This window comes from Phallusia mammillata, chromosome 2, assembly GCF_965637545.1.
Source record: "Phallusia mammillata chromosome 2, kaPhaMamm4.hap1.1, whole genome shotgun sequence".
NCBI lineage: Eukaryota > Metazoa > Chordata > Ascidiacea > Phlebobranchia > Ascidiidae > Phallusia > Phallusia mammillata.
This window is the reverse complement of record NC_137253.1, coordinates 4153749-4177274: the sequence shown is the minus strand read 5'-3', so window position 1 is coordinate 4177274 and position 23526 is coordinate 4153749. Positions and strand designations below refer to the sequence as shown.

The 23526-nt window shown below is 39.9% G+C and overlaps 3 protein-coding genes across 12 annotated transcripts; 1 reads left to right on the top strand and 2 right to left on the bottom strand.

Moving 5' to 3' along the window:
* Positions 1–425: 425 nt before the first annotated feature.
* Positions 426–3588, bottom strand: LOC145214518 (serine/threonine-protein kinase MARK2-like). Its single transcript, XM_080083066.1, has 6 exons — positions 3447–3588; positions 2999–3171; positions 1877–2817; positions 1454–1585; positions 944–987; positions 426–872 (listed from the first exon to the last, which is right to left on the bottom strand). The coding sequence occupies exons 1-6, from the start codon at positions 3498–3500 to the stop codon at positions 804–806; spliced, it is 1413 nt and encodes a 470-aa protein (XP_079939192.1). The 5' UTR covers positions 3501–3588; the 3' UTR covers positions 426–803.
* A 1851-nt stretch (positions 3589–5439) lies between these two features.
* LOC145213996 (uncharacterized) lies at positions 5440–13316 on the top strand. Of its 10 annotated transcripts, none has more exons than XR_013856946.1 (2): positions 5440–12719; positions 13009–13316. XR_013856946.1 is itself a non-coding variant. In XM_080082419.1 (2 exons), exon 2 carries the CDS (start codon positions 6496–6498, stop codon positions 12400–12402), a length of 5907 nt encoding a protein of 1968 aa, XP_079938545.1. In that variant the 5' UTR covers positions 5440–5656; positions 5946–6495; the 3' UTR covers positions 12403–13316. The 10 variants fall into 10 exon arrangements, 6 of the variants coding, with proteins under 6 accessions (XP_079938545.1, XP_079938542.1, XP_079938544.1 ...); XR_013856942.1 differs by having other exon boundaries at positions 12885–13316; XR_013856944.1 differs by having other exon boundaries at positions 5440–12946.
* Positions 13317–13521: 205 nt separating this feature from the next.
* On the bottom strand, positions 13522–17107 carry LOC145215354 (uncharacterized). The gene is made up of 6 exons (XM_080084044.1): positions 16790–17107; positions 16595–16688; positions 16355–16484; positions 15404–15540; positions 14837–14928; positions 13522–14596 (listed from the first exon to the last, which is right to left on the bottom strand). Exons 2-5 carry the CDS (start codon positions 16674–16676, stop codon positions 14855–14857), a joined length of 423 nt encoding a protein of 140 aa, XP_079940170.1. The 5' UTR covers positions 16677–16688; positions 16790–17107; the 3' UTR covers positions 13522–14596; positions 14837–14854.
* Positions 17108–23526: the final 6419 nt, after the last annotated feature.

Here is a 23526-nt window from a genome sequence, read left to right as displayed (position 1 = left end):
ACCCGAAAGTACAATCCCGAAGTTGGCCTGGACCAAAGACTTTGTTAAAACAAAGCCCGAATTAGGGCCGAAAGTAAGTTTTACGAAAACTGAATAACGACACAAATGTAGCCTAATATGGTATTAAGTGAAATTCAAACCCGACTTACAACTTTACCACTAGCGGCATTTTTTGGAACAAGCGGGGGTAAGAGCAAGCCTTTTTGCTGGTCAGAACATGGAAAAGACTATACGTTTTTATTAGATCTAAAAAGACCTCATGCCATATAAATGGCAAACAACTAACCACCTGCATGGGAGTTTTCTGTGTATGTGATTAGCAAAGTGCAACAAATACAAAAGTTGAAAGTTTAAACAGCGTATAATGCCTGTAATTTTACATGTCTTTTAATAAACTGTTGTGTTACTCCGTTTATCTTTCACAAATAATAAGGGTAATCATCACAAAATACATTTTACTGAAACTATTACATCGGTTATTGATTTATCGTAACAAACACGATAAAATGACCTAAACATATAAAATAAAATAATCACAACACGCAAAACATTTAAAATTTATAAACACAATAGCGCGTATACATACTGCAAACTAAATTAAACAAACTGGACCATATGTGCATTCAAATCATTAGGTATTTGTTTTTCACGGGGTTCGAACCCAGGACTCTCCCGGGGACGAATCCCGAGCAGGGTTTTTATGTCTGTTCATGGGTCAGGCGCGCCAGACCATTCGGCCAATTTCCTCGCCAGACCATTCAGCCAATTCCGTAATTCTAATTCGACTCAAGAGCGACGGCTTCTTAATAGCGCCACAACCGGTAGGAAATGTGCGGAAAAGGATTCCACAATAAAATCAGTACAAGTGCAAACTGTAAACAAATTAATACGGTTAAAATACCTAGTATTAAATCAGCTTAAGGACAAGAATTTGCTTACATACCACGAACAAAAAAATCACAGGGCAGCTGTAATTCAAGTTTCGTCCTGCGATTGGAAATAATAGATGGTTAGTCACATAGAAATTTAAATAAAATAAAGGGATTTAAATATGAGAAATATAGCGGCCAAATAAAACGCAAAAAGTTGCATGCTCAGTAAACAGTAAAACATATCTGTTTTAAATCATGAAATGGGCTTTATGAGTTAGGGGAAATGCTTTTATAAATGTAAAAGTATCAAGCCCAACAATGGCTATATGCAGACAATGCACACTATTTGGACCTACAAAATCAGCGCAGCTGATGACAAGATATAGACCGTATCGGCTGCTAGTGTATCCAACACACAGCACTCCAGTTCGTTAAGACGGAAACAGGCTAGAAAGTCATGCCTCATATATTTACAAAAATGTTCTGAATGTTTTGTGTTAAACCTAATATATAGGCCACTGAAAAGAATGCTTGCCCTGTTACATTGGTGCCTTTGTCAGATTTGTAACCTAATCACCGACCTGCCGCTGGCGAGCTTGGTAGATAGGAAACGTTTTCTCTTGGAACATCAGGCAGTTGTGTTTGCCTCGTATTCGGTCGGCGCCTGAGTGCGTTTCTCCCAGATGTACTTTGTCGAAAGTCACCTTTGTCATCTGATTGTAGAAAAATGTGTTACTCAACACTATGTGTGGAAAATCTTACGCAAAATTTATTACTTCACAAACAGCTAAAAACGGTCTAATACCTAACAAACACGCGTGACAAATAATGTTTGACTTTAGAATAAACACTGTACCTACTTTACCAGTTAGGTGAATACAAAGGCAGTTAACTTAACTCTGATAAATCTATTAACAAGCACTATTGAACTAAGTTTAAATGTGTTAACTAAATCCCGGAAATGTGTTTGTACAGCGGTTTGTAGTAATATTTTTGTCACTAACCTTCCGACGGGGAATATGGAGCTTCGATACTTTGCCCTGGAAGCAAGCCTCCGTTTTCGGGGCAAAAATTTGTAAGTCGAATGAGTTCGGTTTCAGTGCGAGATAAGTGGGAGTCGACTTTTAGCAATTCCGCAATGGATTGGATCTCCTTTCTTGTATGGGAATGTTGTACTAGTAATTCTCCGAAGTGTTCACGGATATCATTGACACTGGGTCGGCTTCTTGGTGAGTAACTTCGACATTCCTTTGCCACTTTTTCCATTTCAATATACAAGATGACGCACCTGCTCATTGTGGCTTCCATAGCAACGTATACCAGTGGGGCCGTAGGAACCGGTTCAGTTTCACTTAAAACGGCGGACCTAATCTTTTCATAAATCTGGCCCTGCTGCGATATGCCTTCAATGATGTGTGAATATGGTGAAAAACGAAACAGGACGGTCTGAATAACCATTCCCAAGCTGTAAATGTCGGTCGCCTTACACGAACGAGACTTACCAGTGAGAAGCTCTGGTGCAGCATACGTGGGCGTGAGGGCAAATTGCACTGGACACATACCACATAAATTCGGGTCATCATTACTGTTAACTAAAACCGCGCAACCAAAGTCAGTAATTTTACATCTGAGATCTGCTGTCAGCAACACGTTGTCACATTTCAGGTCACCATGGGCGATGTACTTCCCTCTAGAAACACGGTGCAGGTACTCCACCCCTTTTGTGACCTCATAAATCAATCGCAGACGCAAAGGAAAGCTGATGACACATTTTTGGTTGCTTTTGCCATCGCTTGTGCGGTACAATAACGTTGCAAGGTCACCACATGGCAAGTATTCCATCACAATGGCCATCCAGTTGTTTCGATCCCATTGTGTCAGTTCGAATGTTTTGATTATGTTTTTGTGATCTGCCGTCCGAAGTATTTCGAACTCGTTCCAAATTCTAAACATAAAATCAGTTTAATGGGCAGTATAAACCTCAGTCAATGTTTAACTGTATTAACATGCATGTGCGTGGTGCCTAAATTCGCTAGTGCGTGAAATTTAATAATGCCAATTAGTGTTTAAATTCAGTGACTGAGATCTACTTATTGACATACGCTTCGGTTTAAGTTAGGTATTACGTTTTAGATGACTGTTGAATTTCTTGTGGCTGTGATTTCACGTTGAAACACTTCAACGCAACATCTTCGTTGTTCATCTGTCCAAGTCGAACCCAGGCAAATGCGCCTTTGCCAAGTGAACCTCTTTCACCCAGATAACAACTGATTTTATCCGGTTCACATGTGCCACACTTCTAAGTAGAAAAGTTTGTGAATTAAATTTACTTCAAAAAAGCTCACAAGAAATATTTTATATGCGTTAAAAGCTGAAGCTTTTTTCCCTTGACAAAGGAATCATAAGGTTTAGCCTGCAGCTGGGCAAACTTTAAAGGCTTTTCTTTTGAGGGTCAGTATTCCGGGTTTTTTTACACACTTTGCATCAATTTAAAACTTTTTTAAAATGTTATTATGTTCACTTAGTTTCAAGTAAATCTAGTTTCCTTCACAATAAACTATAGCTCATAATTACCCCAGTGCCTATTGATTCCCACCAGTCGTATAGCTTTTGAAATATAAACCACATTCTTCAACAAGTTTGACCTGAAGCGATCACAAAATTTTGAAGTAAAAGCATCTATGTAGTGGTCGCAGCACCAACGTTAACTTGCATGTAAGAAGAACATCAACTTGTGAGCTTCTTTTTCAGATAAAATCTTTGACCGACTGACAAACATTGGACAGGTAAGTTTCATTGATATACGTCTGACGCTGTCCGAGTATCAGATAGTGGTTCCTGTTTCAAAGATGTTTTCACAACTTGTTGCCTTTTCGGTGAGTAACAAAAGCCGTGCACTGAAAATCAAACAAACGCCAATACTTACAATGGGCCACTTTGCATTTATGTTTTATCCCTGGCAGTTTCAATTGTTACAAGCAGTCTAAAATATACTTTTCTTTGAAAAAATAAGTGTGAAAATGGTACGTACAATGAGAGTATTTTTTTATGTAGGTCTATGTCTGTAAAATTTTAAACAGTGGTTCTTATTGGTTTCATTATCGTCAAAACAGCCAATTGATGGATTTCAGTTGCCACCTTATTCAGACCTAAAAACAAAACATGATCTAACTTTGCTTCCCTCGGTATAATTACACCTTGGATAAAAAACAGAAACCTAGTGGACCTGTTTCTTTGTGTAGTGTTATATTCTGTTACAGTGTACCTATACTGTATTGATCATAATAATGAATCTATTTGAGAATATAGCATGTACACAACTACAAACCTGCTGACTGTACTTACGCCAAAACAAAAGCCACGAGAGAGTGAAATATAATAGGCTCGCAAGTGTTTCTTTTGTAAGGAGAAAAGGGCCTGACAAGGACGGGAATTTTAATGACACTTTTGTAGGGGTCAACCAACATAGGCACGAGAGTTGATTGACTTCTGGCAAACCAAACAACTTAATAGTTTGTATTTAAGTACAAATTTCGATATAATTTAAACTGTTAGGCCTGCTGTGCCTGGTTTATTATAATACTGTTTGGAAGGCAGCCTATACAGGCATCTGTCTGCTATTTGGTTACAATTCATTGGGTTATCACTCAAATAGCAGGGACAAACCCACACATAAAAATTTAAGCGCCGTAGCCATTTTTACATGGCAAGAGGTGAAATGGCGTTCGGTGTTCAAAAGATTGCCGAACCCTGCACTAGAAGCGGCGCAGCTGTGGTCACGGTCGGCTAACAATTATGGGTGAATACCAGACGGTTTCAAAACGGATAAAGATATTTTCGGAATGTTAACTTTTTTGATGACACATAATAAATGGTAGAGCTACTAACACTGAGTTTCACCTTTGGCTCGACCTGGGAACTTCTGGAAGGTGGCGCAAAAGAACATAGGCGTTTATGGTACTGCTGACTCGGCAATTATTCTTACCATAAACCCAAATTGCTGTAACAGCACCATAAACGCCTATGCTCTTTTGTGCCACCTACCAGAAGTTCCCAGGTCGAGCCAAAGGTGAAACTCAGTGTTAGTAGCTCTACCATAATAAATGAGACCGCCTTCGAGCTCAATGAGACCGTAGACGAATTGTCTGTTTCGTCGGATGAATTATTTGATTTGATTTTTCGGGCTTGAGTACGGCGAGTTCAATCCTCTGGATTTAAGCAACACAAGAGGCCGAGACAGGATTAGAACCAACAACTTGCAAATTCAACGCGGTTTTCCTAACCACTCGACTATCCTGGCGCATTACTAGATTTTGGGTTCAAGCCAAGCCAATCATAAAAAGCACAAACTTACCGATTACCGCTTATTTACAGATAATCGACAGAATCAGCTTGTATTATAAAATGCCCAATTCGAAAAATTCGAAGTTCCTTTCCTATCGATTCGTTTATAGTATTAGCTCAATACCGGAAGTAGTATTAGCTCAATACCGGAAATAGTATTGGTACGATGCCGGAAGTATTATTATTTACTTCTATATTTCAAGTCGGCAAGTTGCGTGTTACATCTTATTTGCCAGTAATTGCAGATTTCTATAGATTCCCGCATTTCCTCAGTACAACTTGTGTTGTAATCTATTGCGTTGTGTGACGTAACAATGGACTGCCAGTTTTGTGTGATAACGCAACGTGGTTTAGTTCTTTTCGTTGCTGACTTCCGTGGAGCACGGTGCTGCGTCGGTTGAATTAGAAAAGGCTATTTATTGTCGTGTTGACGATTATTGGTGAGTCACTTTGTACATATGTGTTTAATGACTCTAAAATGTGAATTATGGTAATGAATGTGAACTTAACCGCAATGACTTAATATGTCATTCGCTTTGTAATAGTTGTACTGTACGTGTAGTTGGGTTTAGACAAGATGCTTAAGTTGCATTTTGTTTACGCAGTATTTCTGTTTTATCTTCACGTGAAGCGTGACTTATTCTGTACTGTCGCCAAACATAGCTTGGTAAGAACTGTGTGTGACGTCATAAAGGCGCAGTGTGGTGACATATGTTATTGTATGTTTAGGTGTGTACCAGTAATTGATGCGAGTTGAATACCCGTGCTATTTACTCTCTCCGGTTACCACAACAGTTGGTAAGATTTGTGCTATATTTCTGCATTTAAAGCGCAGTGTGTTAATGTCATGCTTTATGCAGAAACCGTTTCCTATACGTTTCCAATTCGTTTTCATCGTCCTACATTCAAAGAATTCGCCTAATAAGATCAGCTAAACATCTATCTGTGTGGACTGGTTGTTGGAGGCTATTAGGAATCGCGTTTCAATTCTCTCCTCGTGTGATGTTCCGCGCTATAACCGGGGCGCGTTCACGGGACGTTACATGAAAGTTTCAACTGGCTGTTGAAGACAATCTGCAGTTGAAATCAAGTTTCAACTGCTTCCTGCAAGAAAGTTTCAACTGTTGTTGAACACAACTCTGCAGTTGAAATCAAGTTTCAACTGTTCGTTGAACAGAACAATACAGTTGAAATCAAGTTTCAACTGCTTCTTGAAATAAGCTTCAACTGTGTGTTGAAGATCAGTTTAACCGTTTGTTAAATATTTAAGCGGTCGAAGATGAGCCAATCAAACGTTACAACTCCTGAAGCGATCGCTGACTGTCGTCGACGTCTAGATGATCAATATCTAGCCGCCGAGTGTCTGATGAAGGACCACCGCAACAAACAGGTGCTCGAGACGATCTTGGTTGCGCTTGAACACCTTTTTGTGGATGCTGTTGCTGTCTACGAGGCGCATCCCGATCTTGCCGCCGAACTAGCTAGCGTGAGGAAAAACAAGGCCGAATTTGATGACCGAGTTTCTCACTGGATTCGTGAGGTAAATTCTCCATCTAGCATTGCTTTACCTGTTAACATAGCTAGTCCGGGTGGAAGTGGTGATAAGAGTCCAAGGGACAACGACTCCTTCTGCGGACGAAGTAGGCGATCTAGTTCTTCCACTAACAGTAGAACTAGAGTTAAAGTTACTACGCAGCTTGCGCGTCTTGCTATTCAACAGACAGCGCAGAAGCAGGAGCTAGCCAGACAGCACGAAGTAATGAAACGGCAAACCGATATACTACGCGCAGAAGAGAACATGCGACGCGCAGAAGAAGACAGACGTCGCGCCGAAGAAGAAATTCGTCGTGCTGAAGAAGAACAGCGTCAAAGGGACAAAATGGAAATGCTGGAACTGCAGCACCAGCTCCAAGCCGCAGAGGTTGAAGAGAAAGTTTGGGACGAGATGTCAGGAAACACGGAGTACGTGACGGTGAAGGAAGGTTCTGGTAAATCGACCACGCCTCCCCCGGAGGAGCCGCTCGGGGATCAACGTCGCGTATTGTTCACGTCACCGCCTGTCACGTCGCAGCGAAGCCCTCCTGACCAGCGGTATGTGGTTGACTATGTTGCTCCTTCGAAGTCCCCATCCCAATATGCGCCTAAAATTAAATCTTCGTTTGACGAAAGAGGTTCCTTTACCGCAGCAAACCCAATTGTAAATAATATTTGTACATACGATTCAGTCAAGCCAACTGGCGTGCATGACAATGAGATTGCATCACTTGTAAAGCACATAAACAGACCGAAGCCTAAGGTTCTCGTTTTTGATGGCAATCCAATGGACTATTGGAAGTTTGTGCGCAATTTCGATTCTCGTATCGACGACAAGGTCGACGACGATGGTGCCAAATTGTCGTATTTGGCGCAGCATTGTGATGGCAAGGCCCGTAAACTGATTGAACACTGCTTTAGACTAAAGGTAAACGGGTACCAACAAGCGAGACAGTTACTGTACGACCACTTTGGCAAGTCACACATAATCGCTCATGCATGTGTAAGGTGTGTGGTCAACGGTCCAGAATTGCGACCGAACGATGCTGCTGGTTTGAGCGAGCTTGCGCAGTCGCTGCGCGATTGTTTACTTACACTTTCAGACATTGACGAGCATTCCGAGATGAATAATTACCCCACGTTGATTGCTGTTGTGAATCGTCTACCGTTCAAGATGCAAGAGGCTTGGAAACGGCGTGTTGAGAAAATTCTCAGAGATACTGGCCGTGAACCTTTGTTTGAGCATCTTGTGGACTTTGTGGAAACGGAGGATCGGATTGCAAATTCACTGTTCAGCCGCATGCTCGATGAGCATCGCAACGAAGCTAAGAAGGCGAAAGGTAAAAGTAGTCATGTAAAGGCTTCCAGTCATGTCGTTGTAAGCGAACAAGAATCTAGGCCGAAGGTTCGTGCCGGACCTTCCCATTTTCCCACTACCCCGTTGTGCCAGTGCTGTTCGGGAAACCACGTGCTTGCTAAGTGCGAGGAATTTAAATCCCTACCTTACCGCGATCGTCTGCGCGTCACCCGGCGCCGTAGACTCTGTGATAATTGTTTCAGATTTGGGCACTTTGCCACTAAGTGCAACAGCCCCAAAGCGTGTACCGTCAGGGACTGCAATGAAGCCCATCACACCTTATTGCATCCGCCAGAGAAGAGAGAGGGCGAGTCTCCTGTCAAAGGACCTGCGCCGGAACGGACAGTTTGTTCGGTTGTGTCGGCGATTGGAAAGAACTGTCATGCTTCCTCCGGTAGACAGAGCGTCAACTTGATGATGGTTGCGGTCAAAGTCAGTGCTAACGGTAGGACTGTTGATACTTACGCTCTTTTAGATACTGGCTCGGGCATTACCTTGTGCGACAAGAAACTGACAGATAAGCTTGGGCTGCAAGGTGAACCTAGCAACGTGACGCTTAAAACGATCAACGGGAACAGTCGCAAGCGCGAGGGCGAAAGAGTGAATTTATCTGTTGCTTCGCTCGATGGCTCTACAACAGTGGAACTTCCTGAGGTTTTCGCTGTTGATTGTTTGCCTATCACCGCCAACAAGTTTCCGAGAAACGCGGAATTGGATGCACTGCCACATATTAGAGACCTGTCATTCCCACAGGTAGATTGCAGTGAAGCTTTGTTGCTCATCGGGCTAGACGTTCCAGAGGCCTTTCTCGTGCAAGAGGTACGGAAGGGAAAATCGAAGCAACCTATTGCATTCAGGGTTCCACTTGGATGGGCATTGGCAGGACCTGTCTCTAACAAGTCAACTGATTTGTTTTCCGTCAACTTTACTCAAGTTGCCAATGATTCGCTGCACGAGAAGTTAGAGCGAATGTGGAAGACCGACTTTCAAGATACCAACGCCGACGCGATGCCTATGTCGCGTGAAGACCGTTACGTATTGGATAAAATGAAAACTAGTGTGCAATTCAAGCAAGGTCATTATGAGTTGCCGTTGCCATGGCGCCCGAACGCACAACCGCTTCGGTGCAACCAGGACATGGCGCTAAACCGTTTGGGTTCTTTAGAACGTCGCCTGAGACGCGACGCCGTGCTACGTGATGCGTATACAAAGACGGTACAGGGTTACATAGCTAAAGGCTATGCCGAAGAAGTTCCAAATGAGGAACAGTCTGCAGAGGTAGTATGGTACCTGCCGCATCACCCTGTCACAAATCCACACAAGCCCGGAAAGGTGCGGGTAGTTTTTGACTGTGCTGCCAAATACCGCGACCAGTCGTTGAATGATGCTTTACTCCAGGGTCCGGATCTGACCAATTCCTTAGTAGGAGTTCTATCAAGGTTTCGGATGGAAAGGGTAGCTCTTGTGGCCGACGTGGAGGCCATGTTTCATCAGATCCGTGTGAAGCTGACAGATTGTGATGCACTTCGGTTCTTGTGGTGGCCCGATGGCGATGTGTCGAAGAAGCCCACCGCACACAGGATGCTTGTTCATTTGTTTGGAGCAACTTCTTCCCCTTCCTGTGCGAGTTTTTGTCTTAAACAAGCCGCTGATGATTTGCGAAGCGAATTTCCAAAGGAAGTCGTCGAGACGGTAGAAAAGAATTTCTACGTTGACGACTGTTTAAAATCCGTGTCGACTGAAGCAGAAGCAGTTCAGTTGGTCAAAGGTATCTGTGCACTTCTCAAGAAGAAGGGATTTCGGCTAACCAAGTGGCTTAGCAACAGCGAGCGAGTTCTCGCGTCTATTGATGAAGAGGAACGGGCTAAATCGGTGAAGGAGCTGGACGTGGATGGTTCCTCCTGCGAGAGGGTACTTGGTGTTCGATGGAACGTTTCGTCGGACGAGTTCGGTTTCAATGTCGATGTAAAGCAGCCTACAGCCTACACCAGAAGGTCAATCCTGTCGGTGGTAAGTTCCTTATACGATCCTCTTGGCTTTGCAGCGCCCGTGATCGTGGTGGCCAAGACGATGCAAAGAGATCTCTGCAGAAAGCAGCTGGGATGGGATGACGTTCTTTCCGATGAAGACTCCGAATCGTGGGCAAAATGGTTGCAGCAACTACCGCGGTTAGGAGGCGTCGTTCTGCCTAGATGCGTGAAGCCCCACGATTTTGGTAAGGTGCGAAAAACGGAATTGCACCATTTTGCAGATGCGTCATCCACAGCTTACGGCGCGGTGACCTATCTGAGGCTGGTAGACGAGCAAGGACGCATTCACTGCTCGTTTTTAATAGGCAAGGCACGCGTTGCCCCCCTGAAGACATGTTCGATTCCCCGCCTGGAGCTGACGGCGGCCGTTGTTGCAGCCAAGTTGGATCGACTTGTGAGAAAGGAGCTGCAACTGGACGAATGCCAATCCGTGTTCTGGACGGATTCGACTGCGGTTCTTCAAAGTATTCGCAACTGCAATAAGCGCTTCCCAGTGTTCGTTGCAAATCGCTTGGCCAAAATCGAGGATGTTTCCCGGCCTAGTCAATGGAGACACGTCAGCACCAAGGTAAATCCAGCGGACGAGGCGTCTCGTGGACTCAGTGTGAATAAATTCCTTAGGTCCAGCCGATGGCTTACTGGACCCCAGTTTCTTTGGGAACAAGAAGATACATGGCCTTCATGCCCAGACTTGTCGTCATTGCCAATCGAATTTCTTTTGATAAAGAAAGAAACTCAAACCGTTTGTCTGGTCACCAGCGAGTCCGCTACGGATCGACTCATTGCGAGATACTCATCACTCAATCGGCTGAAAAGGGCTGTAAGCTGGTTGCTCAGATTCAAATCGATGTTGATGTCAAGGAGGTTTCCTGCCAAGTATAAAGTACCTACTGGGCAACTGACCGTTGTTGAACTCAAGGCTGCCGAGCTTGAGATTGTAAAGTATGTACAGAGACGAAGTTTCCCGGACGTTATCGCTGCGATGTCAAAGGCCAAAGGAGAAGACGTTCGTTTACCAAAGAAAAAGAGGGCTCTTGGAAAGCTCAACCCAATTCTAGTCGATGGAGTTATGAGAGTTGGTGGAAGGATCGAGCGTGCGTGTGTCGAGTTCGATGTTAAACATCCTATGATTCTTCCATACGACCATCGGTTTACCGACCTGGTGATTATGCAACAGCATGACGAGGTTGGCCATTCTGGAATGGGACACACGTGGTCGTCTCTCAGGCAACGCTACTGGATCATCAAAGGAGGGGTAGCAGTTCGGCGTGTTCTTGGACAGTGTGTTTCCTGTCGCCGAAGAAATGGCCCCCTGGGCAAACAGATGATGGCAGACCTTCCTGCTGCGAGACTGCAGGCCAATAAGCCGCCGTTCTCGGTGGTCGGTGTCGACTACTTTGGACCTTTCCTTGTGAAGCAAGGACGAAGTGAGGTAAAGAGGTACGGGTGCATCTTTACTTGTTTTTCCACCAGGGCCGCGCACATTGAGATTGCGCATTCACTGTCTACGGACTCCTTTATTGGAGCTCTCCGACGTTTTATCGGTCGTCGAGGACGGCCAGACCAGATCTACAGCGACAACGGCACAAACTTCGTTGGAGCTGAGCGCATCCTGCGCGAAGAGCTGAACAGGTGGAATCAAAAGCAGATCTACAAATATCTGCAACAACGTGATATTGCGTGGAGCTTCAATCCTCCCACTGCCAGCCACATGGGTGGGGTTTGGGAGCGAATGATACGCTCTGTGCGCAAAATTCTCAACGCTCTGCTTTCGGAGCAGACATTGTCCGATGAGAAACTGATGACGCTGATGGTGGAGGTCGAGGCCATCCTGAACTCTCGTCCCTTGGTTCCGGTGACGTTCGATTCGAAGGATGAGGAGCCCCTTACACCAAATCACCTACTGCTGCAACGTGCAGCGCCGAATATGCCCCCTGGACTGTTTACGGGGAAGGACTGTTTCCATCGTAACCGTTGGCGCCAAGTACAATACTTGGCCGACCAATTTTGGCGGCGATGGTCGCGCGAGTACCTGCCGACGCTAATGCCCAGATCGAAGTGGGCAAATGGACATTCTAATTTCACGGTCGGCGACATTGTGCTTGTAGCGGATGATAATCAGCCTAGGAGCAAATGGCTTCTGGGACGCGTGACCGATGTGCTTCCTGATCGGAAGGGAGTAGTGCGTCAGGTGATCGTCAAGACTCACACTGGAGCACTCAGACGCCCAATTGCAAAATTGTGCTTGCTATGCCGCGATGCGTGATTAGTTGTTTATTTTTTGTGTTCGCAATTACTGCCGATGTTTGTGTGTTGTGTTGTAAATGTACTCCTTGGATTCGTACATTGTGGGGGGGTATGTTACATCTTATTTGCCAGTAATTGCAGATTTCTATAGATTCCCGCATTTCCTCAGTACAACTTGTGTTGTAATCTATTGCGTTGTGTGACGTAACAATGGACTGCCAGTTTTGTGTGATAACGCAACGTGGTTTAGTTCTTTTCGTTGCTGACTTCCGTGGAGCACGGTGCTGCGTCGGTTGAATTAGAAAAGGCTATTTATTGTCGTGTTGACGATTATTGGTGAGTCACTTTGTACATATGTGTTTAATGACTCTAAAATGTGAATTATGGTAATGAATGTGAACTTAACCGCAATGACTTAATATGTCATTCGCTTTGTAATAGTTGTACTGTACGTGTAGTTGGGTTTAGACAAGATGCTTAAGTTGCATTTTGTTTACGCAGTATTTCTGTTTTATCTTCACGTGAAGCGTGACTTATTCTGTACTGTCGCCAAACATAGCTTGGTAAGAACTGTGTGTGACGTCATAAAGGCGCAGTGTGGTGACATATGTTATTGTATGTTTAGGTGTGTACCAGTAATTGATGCGAGTTGAATACCCGTGCTATTTACTCTCTCCGGTTACCACAACAGTTGGTAAGATTTGTGCTATATTTCTGCATTTAAAGCGCAGTGTGTTAATGTCATGCTTTATGCAGAAACCGTTTCCTATACGTTTCCAATTCGTTTTCATCGTCCTACATTCAAAGAATTCGCCTAATAAGATCAGCTAAACATCTATCTGTGTGGACTGGTTGTTGGAGGCTATTAGGAATCGCGTTTCAATTCTCTCCTCGTGTGATGTTCCGCGCTATAACCGGGGCGCGTTCACGGGACGTTACATTGCGTATTTTGTCCGTCATGTTTTAGCTCTGGTATGGAATTTATCATCACCAATATATGTTAAAGTCAGACCCTGGTAGAGTGGTGTGAAGAAGCTACATTTAATTGTTTCTAGCAAACTTGTCTAAAAACCTAAAAAAGATTTCGATACAGTGAATCTCTAAAATTCCCAAGATATTCCAAATAACAAAAACGCTATTTTAAGAGAGGTTTCAATAATTTATTGTGAATGGAGAGTATATATTTGGACTAAAATGCAATAAAATAACCTAAGCATATGTAAAGTGCGAGTACAGGACAGTGAAAGACGTATCAACCAACCTTGATATGGTTTAGATAGCTTCATGTGAAACGACGATAAGCGCATACAACAGTGAAAGAAACATTGCAAGTGTTCGGGTTGGCCCAACAAAACATGGTAATAGTATTTTTACCAACAAAGACATCTAAGTTAAACAGCACAAGAGTAACACAAGACACAAATATGAATATTAGTTACTACAAAGACTGACTGGAAGTTAGGACTGCATTATATAATGACTAGCATTTTAACACATAAAAGTACAACATTGTGGCCCAAATTAGCTGGCAGAAACACTTTATCAGGATAATGAACATTTTAATATTAAGATTTATTCCATGCAATGTGGTTTGATAGAAAATACATTGAAAAATACCTATATATACCCAGGCCCACTATGTTAACATTGCACCCACTGCTTTAAACAAAAAGAAGAAAAAAAATCTACACAAAAAGTTTCAAAACAATCATCAATAAGTAGAGCCATTTGCCTAAAAATGTTTATTACTGTTAGTCTTACTGCCAAATACATTTGTAGCATTAAAACAAACAAAATATCAGTTGGCCGGCATATGTTAGTTAGAATTATATTTCAAACCAGTTTACAGAAGAAAAAAATGTTAGGTATAATTGCAAACACATGAATCTCACAGAAATTATGGGATTAGTAGGCAAAAAAATATATATTTATGATAATTTAGGTGTAATCTAGTGCATATTAAAAGGTAATTGCAACAAGCACAAAAAAAGAGATGCATAATTTAGTGTTCTCGGCTTAGAAAGGTAGAATTGAAAAATAGCAATATTTGGCACTGTATATGAAGAATTTTACTGGATGAAGTTAAAGGTAAAGTTAAAAACAGTAAAAAGTTTAAGAAAAACTGCATAAACATGTTGTAATAAGAATGCATATCATTAGCCAAACTGTTAACTTGCTTCAATTCTTCTGCGATTTTAAATTTTCAGTCAAGTCTGTAATACAAACAAAATTGCCTAAGCTTTCTGTTACTAAGCTTGCGGTATGCTAAAAACAGAACATCACAATGCAAGAACCATTTATTTGAATTTTAATGCATAGGGTAAGAACTTTGAGAATTATTGTAGAAAAATTGAAATAAAATGCTTGTTATAATGTTTTAGTGTTTGGGTAAGGCAGATCAGTTTTAGTGCAACTAATCAAGTTTAAAGTTTTTAACAGTATGAAATACTCACCCAAAATTTATCCCGGTTTCACCACAATTGCAACACAGCAATGAAAACAAATATCACAGCGGTGGTTGTAGTAAGGGTCAGTTTTACACGTCCTATTACAAATAACAGTCATTACACGGTTATTAAGCAAAAATAATCATTTCACACCAAAAAGTTTAGTTTACAACAGACTTGATATTCAACCAAAACGAACCATGTGCTTCATTGGGTCATAATGCATTGCTGAATAAAAGTTTGTTTTAGTAAAATGAATTTAGATTAGCACTGGTTTGCAATTTGTTTATGCATACTACTACCATGCAAAGTAGAGTTGTAGAATAGCTTTAAATAGTCAAATTCTTTAAAAAAAATATATGTCTCCTTTAAGCTGTCATTTCGACTAAGGGCATGAAAAATAGAATTTCGACTAACAGTACAAATATAAGCAAAATGGCACGGAAGCAAATACAAATTGTCTCTATTTATACCCATGGCCCTGACTCTATTTATACCCATGGCCCTGACTTCCAACCCTGGTGCTAAGACACAACTCCAGTCTTGCACATTCCTAATCCAAAAAATACTTGCCTGAACCACTGAAGTTAGTAACTATGACAACCAAACGTACTTCTCCCCCTCCATCGCTATTAGGTCGGCTTGTTTCAAATTGTTTTCTACCAGTTTTCTCGGCCGCACAAACTTGTAAACGATCTCGTTGTTTGGGCCTGTTGGTTGTAAAAATAGCTTTAAGTAGAACCAACAACATTAACAGTTTTAACATGGTTTAATGCCTGGTGGATTTGTTGCGGTAAAACACAACGATCCACACACCAACATAGGCATACTGTGCAAAGTGGTTAAATTTTGCCTAGTTCAGGCATTGTTTTAAAATGATCCGTTTGATGGGAAAAATGGTCATTGCTGGGATTTAAACCCAAAATTATGCTGACTTCCAGTTATTGAACACCAATTGTACAACATGTGCTTACACCATCACCAGAATAAAACTAATGATTTCCTAAGACTTAGCTTTAGATGTGATGTCATACTTTCAAACTAAAGTGAGTTTATACATTTGTATGTTTCCAGAAAAAACACCACTTTACAACATGATCCATGCTACACATACAATCGTCAAACTATTTGAAAAGGAAGCACTACCTTCCATTTATTCTATGGCTATGCTTGGCTAAGTTTTGTCTGAGGCAAGTTTGGCACAAAAACAATAGTCCAAAATTTTTAACACAGAGTGACTAAAAAGAAAAATTCCAGATAATGCACAAAATACTATACATCTTGACATAAAAAACATACCGAGAATAGACTAAAAACTCTTATTAACTCACACTTTTACTTACAGTTGTAAAGTTTTATTCAAAGGTATCAAACATTTCACACTAAACTGTTAAAACATGTCCAAGCAAGGGCATTTTTGAATTATAATGGCACATCCTAAATTTACCACAACTGTAGTCAATGTGATTTATACCTATTATCCAATAATACTATAACGTTTGCAACAGCTTGGTTGGTACATACCGTGAAAAAAAAATTCCGGTTTTGCTTACTTCCTTCTGGGTTTCAGTAATTTCTGTTTGGTTAACTGCAAACTGTGAAGTGTTGATGGGCAAGGTAATGTTACCGCACATATGAGTCGAAAGGCTAATATCTGATAATGGAATAATAAAAACAATAAAATAGAGTTTTTATGTAAGCAATATTAAAAAAAGACGAAAAGACAAGGTTTAAAACAGTACACAAAAAAACAGTAGTAATCACTATATTTCTCTTCACTGTTGCAAGGAAGGGGAAGGAATACAAGTACACTCGTGAAGAACCAAAATTTGCTGACGGTCGACATGGTGAAAATATTCTGCAAAAATGCACACGAAAAACAGTGTTACCAAGTAAAAATGACAAAATTCGGCCTTATTACAGGACCGCATGAGTAAGCTTATAGGCTTATAAACCTACTTTTTGGGTTTAATCTCTTCTTTTGGTAATTGATTCGACTTGCAAATGTCCCAACACTTCAGGATGCAAGAGCAAAAGTAGAACAGATTGTTTGGCTTTAATTTTCACTCATGTTACAATTTAAAATAAAGCACTCTGGCAAACATTTTCAACAGTATGGCACATTTATCAAAACGCGATGTTCTACCAATAGCTAGTAGCTACTTTTTACAGTATTGTTTAGTCGGGTACCGGCATAGGTGACGTCAAAGTAAGTCACGCCCACTACATCAGCCATGAAGCGATTCAAAGCGGTCACGTCCCTGCACACAAGCAACGCATTGAACATCTTTTGCACTATACAAGTAGAAAGGGAAACCAATACACCAGCAGTGAGCCAAACATGCGGAATTTTAAAGGCAAAACAGTTTTTCGAAATAAAATGCCTCGAACTTGGCAGAAAAACGTAACATATTTAAATAATTATTAGCGGCATACACAGATACTACATCTGTTGAACTTTCGAATGTTACGATGGTACCTAGATGTAAATAGTCCTATATCTTTTCCCGGTCTCTTCGAGAAAACGCCTGAACAAAATATTATACTACTTTCTGCTCTGTAAAGATACAACAGACTGTATTTGTAGCATGATACAATTTTGTAAAAAAAGGTAATTTTTGGTAGGGTAAATAGCAGAACGAAGTCTATTTCCCAGCGGCCAAATGTTTTTAGTAATTAAGTCCCGTGGATATATCATCTGCATTTTGAAATAGACAATTTATAATAAATTTAAAGGTCACGTGGTAACTAAAAACTTTGCGCATGTTATGAGACAACCTTGTAACCCTGATTTTAACGCCACGTGTTGAAAGTAAGTACGATTTAAGTTTACGTAAACAGTATTTAATGTTTTATTGTAATTTGAGTTTTGGTAATCACAAAAAGCACTTTTTTAAATATTGTAACCTACCGACAAACCCTTGCACAAAACAATAGGCCTACTTACTTAACCGTATTTTTGTAAACGTATTTAAGAAGATTTTCGAAAGCACGCTATAGCAACGACAAAAAATGCAAACAAAACGAAACAGAAAAGAGCCAAACAAAGTGCATTTATGTAGTTAAATTCCTGGCTCTCTTCCTTGCAAACTTTCTTTGTCTGATTTCCCGTTAAATTGCCTGAAAATTGTAAACTTTGAAACATTAAACAAAAATTTTACTTTAAAAAATTGCCCAAATTGTGCAAAATATTTTTGTTATTTTATACTAAACAATAAATTCTTATATAAACCATATGATGCCACAGCAACAGCAACAAAAACCGAAAATATATTAAACCTGGGTATGATGTGCTGATTTCATTAATTTCCTTTGCAAAAGTTGTCTGGTTGTTTTCGATTTCTGTGACAGAAACAAGTAAAAATACTGTAATAAGTTTAACAATATTTGTTTGAAATCTGCTTGGTCACAAAAGGACACAGCATCAAAAACCTTGACGTAAGCTTAAAAACGCAATATAGGGGAAACAATGACTGTTCAGAAGTAGATTATGGCTGTTCAATACTCAGCACCTACAGCGCTCTTTTAATACAAACTGTTTTTTTCGGCACACCTTGTCAAAAACTGTCATAAAGCAAATTTTATGCTGTTGTTTCACCTGCCGGGTAAACGTTCGTTGAAGGTTGCAAAATATTATGGCAAGTTTTTTTGTCCTTGTCAATGATTCTTCCTTGAGAGCAAAGACATACGACACCACGTGTAGTTGCATTGCATTTGTCCGAACAGCCTCCGAGATTTTTCTTTGAAATATACAGAGATTAAAGTATAAGTTGTTATGTTTGATTACAACGCAGCTTTTAACATTTATGTAAATCAACGGTGGTACTCTTATACCACTAGTGGTATAATCTCTTATATAAACCCAACGATGTTGATTTTAAAACCCCTTATTATTGAAATTGATACACTGGGACCAGTTTAGTAACTAAGTACCGAATGTGTGAAGCAAATGATTAATTATATTTCAATGTAGGTCTTTAACAATACATTGATTCAGTTTGTGGAGTTTCCAGGTCTTTTTCAAATAATTGTTTACAATTGAAAAAGGATTGCAATGTAAACAGCTCACCTTGCACTTGTTAATATTTTCAAGTAACGTTTTGCTTATCCTAGTCAAGTTTTTAAAAATTCGGATCGTTTGCGTGTTTGGCGAACATAGATTCTGCAAAACAAGAAAGCAAAGAGGGTTTGAAACGGTAATAATGCAACATCAAAAACAATTTCAACGCCCAAAATGTAAACCCATTTGTATTGAAAACGTTTTGACACAAACCTTGCATTTGCTAATTGTGACGTCACCACAATCAAGCACGTCACACAAGATTGTTGCGTCATCTAAGATGGCGTGCGATTTTAGGTCAGCAAAGGGTCGAATCGGAATTGCTGACGTCATGGGATATATCTGTGTGGGGGAACACCTAGCGGCACAAATTAACACATAATTTCTTAAGACTTAACACACAGCCTCCGTTAATCAATTGAGTATTGAAAAAACAACCACCTTTTGCCGAATTGGTTCAACCCTTTATTATTTACCTGTCTGCCAATACTCGTTCCGCGGTTCTGTGGTTTACTGTGAAACGAAGAACGCACGTTTTGATCTACAAACAAAAATATGTTTTTCTCCTCAGGGTCAATTTTGCTCGACATAAAATAAACTTGTATGCACATATGCCCTATTTATAAAAATGTATACGCCTAAACGGATGGGAAGGTCGTTGGAATGCCGGTTGTTACTGAAGTGGTTAATATCGTATAGTTAACCTCACTACCGTGTTCGCTTATGCGCATCGAGGCGTGCTAATTGCTTTTTTCTTTTGATCGCCATCGCCTCTATATAAACGCGGTTTTCGCGTTGCTCTATCTTTTAAAATGTTTCTAACATGACTCGGACATGGCGCCCCTGCTCAATATACCTTCGCCCGCTTCAACATTTCTCTTGTCACTAATTTTTTAACATTTAATATTTTAATTACAAGATGTTTGAAAAAATGCTTAAATAGCAAACAAAAACATATCCAGGCTTACCAGCAGATTTAAAGAATTCGAACCTCCATTTAACCTTAGTGGTTTTGCATAAACCAAGCTGTCTGCACGAATGTCTGAATCAACGGAAACTGTGTGTTCTAAATTTGAACCGAGAATCTCAAGTTGAATATTATCAGACGATGATGGTTTTTCAAAACGTGCTGGCTTTTTACTGAAAAAAGTGTAGATGTCTAAATAGTATTTAAATGAATCCAAAACTCCTTGAAATATTTGAAAACATTTGCGGCAAAAGTCAATAAGACCAGGCAATGAACGTTTTAACCTCAAATGTGCCATAATGGTTTTTTTAAAGAAACCCCAAAAATATTTTCAGGATTTCACATCATTAATTCGCAATTAAAGTTTATAATGGTAATATGGTACATAAACACGCTTTGTGCAAGTGATTTTTTTTACCAAAGGAACGTTAAAGTCGGACAACAACGTTGTGTACCCTTAACCGATAGTAACCCTGACGTCACCAGACTTGTTGAAAGTAATTACGATTTGAGTTTACGTAAACAGCATTTGATTTAACATTTAATGTGTCATACTAGTTTTTTTTTAAACCCAAAATATTTTTATGACTTTATCATCATATTGCAATTACCAAATGGTCAATAATATAATCCATTTTTAAGTCGTATTTTTATTACCTTCTTTTAAGATTCAGGGTCGTGGAACGAAGTGTTGTACTTGTTTTGATAGGTTTAGAAGTTGTTGGGCTTTTGATTTCGGTTGGGGTGTATACTGACAATAAACACATCACATAAATAGAATATACGCTACATGTTATATAATATCTAGCACACTTAAGTTTTTGACTAGTTTGTGATTTTCAGAGTACAAAACCGAAATTTAACATGCAAGCATCCAGAATAACTTATTAATTGGGTTCCAGATATGTTTACAAAAAGTTGACCAAATATTTATTGCATTGGATCCTAATAACAACCAAAAATTGGTTGAAGTACCACATCCTAATAGAACATTATAGATTTGAGCGATGTTGGAGGAGCAACAAATTACATAAATTAAACTTACTTCCATCAACGCTAATCACAAATCTTTGTTGGACATTTGGTTGGCTAGGGGCAATTTGCATTTGAATGAAGACAAACTTCCCAGTCGAAGCGAATTCTATTATGTTACTTTCAGTGACCCCGGTCCAATGCTGACAGTAGCTTCTCTCATCATTTATTGTTTTAACGACTACCTGAAAGATTTTGCGTTAATCCTTATTATAGGAAGATTATTTTGGTAGCATGGTAAAGCTATAAAAGTATTGTAACATTGGTTGGCATATGATATGAGAAATAATACGATATAGACCTATAACTTGCTGTAATGGTTGTTACGTTGCCCGTTTTCGTTTCCCAAAGGTAATTGTTACACATGCATACAGTATTCAACTCATACATTTCGAAAAAAAAGTTGATATATTTACACAACACTAAAGTTTTTAAAAGAATAAACAAGGATGCAAAAATAAAGCTTGAGCCACCTGCTTGCTGAAACTATTTTTCACTGATTTTCGATCTGGTTTTACACGAACATGTGAGGCATGTTTGTGAATTTCTCATGTATTGTTTATATCATTCAACTTACGAACAAATATTCATCAAACACTTCGAGTCGAACATCCGTAAGAACGAAGCGAAAGTTACATTCGTTTCCGGGACAAATTATCTTCCACTCGTAGAAGGAGGCGATAGGATTTTGTGTAGGGGTAATTTTTTTTGGAAGATTCGAGAAATCTATAACTTTGGAAGTTGTGGCCAGCTTCACCGACAGCTCTAGATAATCGTAGAATTTTGAGAAAAAAGGCAATATACCTAAAATGTGTGAAAACGTAGTTTACAAAATTCAAACACAAAACAGTAAATTGATGTGGAGCACCTAAATTGCTAATGGTATAGGTAGTCGCTCAGTTGTACAACATATAAGCCGTATACCGCATGTATAATCATTTGAAACTCTTTAAAGCCTTCCATGCTACTTAAAATTTCCAATATTTATTTGTTAAATCTTTAAAGAGGAAACACCAAAAGCCAGCACATTGTTATTATGAGTGATTTTTGTAATCAGGTGGAGTTGCCAGTTTCAACATCCGTTGGAACCAATTGTATTTCATCGCGTATGAACAATGTTTCTACAGTTTCTAACAAAAAAAAACACAATATGCAGAGACAAAATTGAAACATGTTCACTCTGTTAATTTCTTGAAAAAAATAAACAGAATGCCCACGTCTACCTGATACCATATTAACAACAAGATCTCCTGGACGAGAGCAAGAAATCGAGACAGCGAAGCATTTAAGAGTAATCACACCAAAGCATGTCACGCCAGATTGTATGTGCACAATGTCCGGCCGGTTTGCTCGATCGTCACAAATCATCTGTTGACCAAAAACAATAGTTATGCAATTGGTAATTTCACCAAAAGCAAGGTAGTATAACTTTTTCATGAGTACAGATTTCTTAGTGCACTATTTTTAGGACTTAAAGAATGTCTATACGTGCAGCACATGAGCAGAGGCTATGTTGGTTGACTGTGTTTGGCGGCACAAAAAAATTGATGTCTAAGTAATGTTATTGGTCTTTGTCAATAAATTGGTCGTGCGTAGCGTCTTGTGTTCTCAGGATTGGGGTTTCAATCCTATCTTGGGCGCTTGTGTTTCCTTAACAAAAAAAACTTCAGTGACATTGCTTCAACTAAGTGGCTATCGATGGATTGAACTAAATTGAAGTAACCAACTGTTTAAGTAAATAATATAAATAGTTCAACGGACTTTAGCAATAAAACAGCCAGCCTGACCGCGGACTCGTTTTAGCAACACGCTCTCAGGCGTTGCCTGCACACCGAGGATAACAAACGATTATGGTACGACACTCACTAAGTAATAAAGTAACTAGCCTCACACGAAAAACATTTTTATTAGATTATTATTCCCCTTACAGTGCATTCGTTGAAAGTTGCAAGCTTTCCATCGACTAAAGCAACACTGAGATATTCACTTTCCGGCATTTTGATGTCCACTTGTTTCTTGTCGCCCAAAATTATCCGGTAGAAGTGATTGTTGATGTCACCTACAGAACAAACTTATGAAGCTCAAAAATATTCCGATGCTAGTTTTAATTCAGACCACTACGACCATAACAATACTGTAATATAATACACATTTAATAATACACATTACGCATTGGGTCTCAAACTGTAATCTTTACGACTGGAATTTGAAACCAATGTTTATTACAGTTTTAACCAATATTCTTATCTGTCTGTTTATCCTATGTAAAACACAAGAAGTATTTTCTAAAATGTATGATGTACATCAAACCTGACACCAAGATCCAATTCATGCCATGCAAACAAGACAGAAACAGAAGCAAACGCAACATAATTCTTGCAATAAAACTGGTTGCAATATTGCAAGATAGCTCTACGGCTGTGGCCATTGGTAATTTTTCAACTCAGCAGCAAATTTGCATACGAATGAAACAATCACCGGAAATTGCCCTTTTTTATAAGCATCCAAATGCAGTGGCGGTTTCATTGTAACATATTTCTATGTTGAGCTTTCGTGGATCAGGATGTTTTGTATATATTAATTCATCTTTATTTCTGTGATATTTTTGAAAAATCATTTAATAAGAAAAGGCACTAA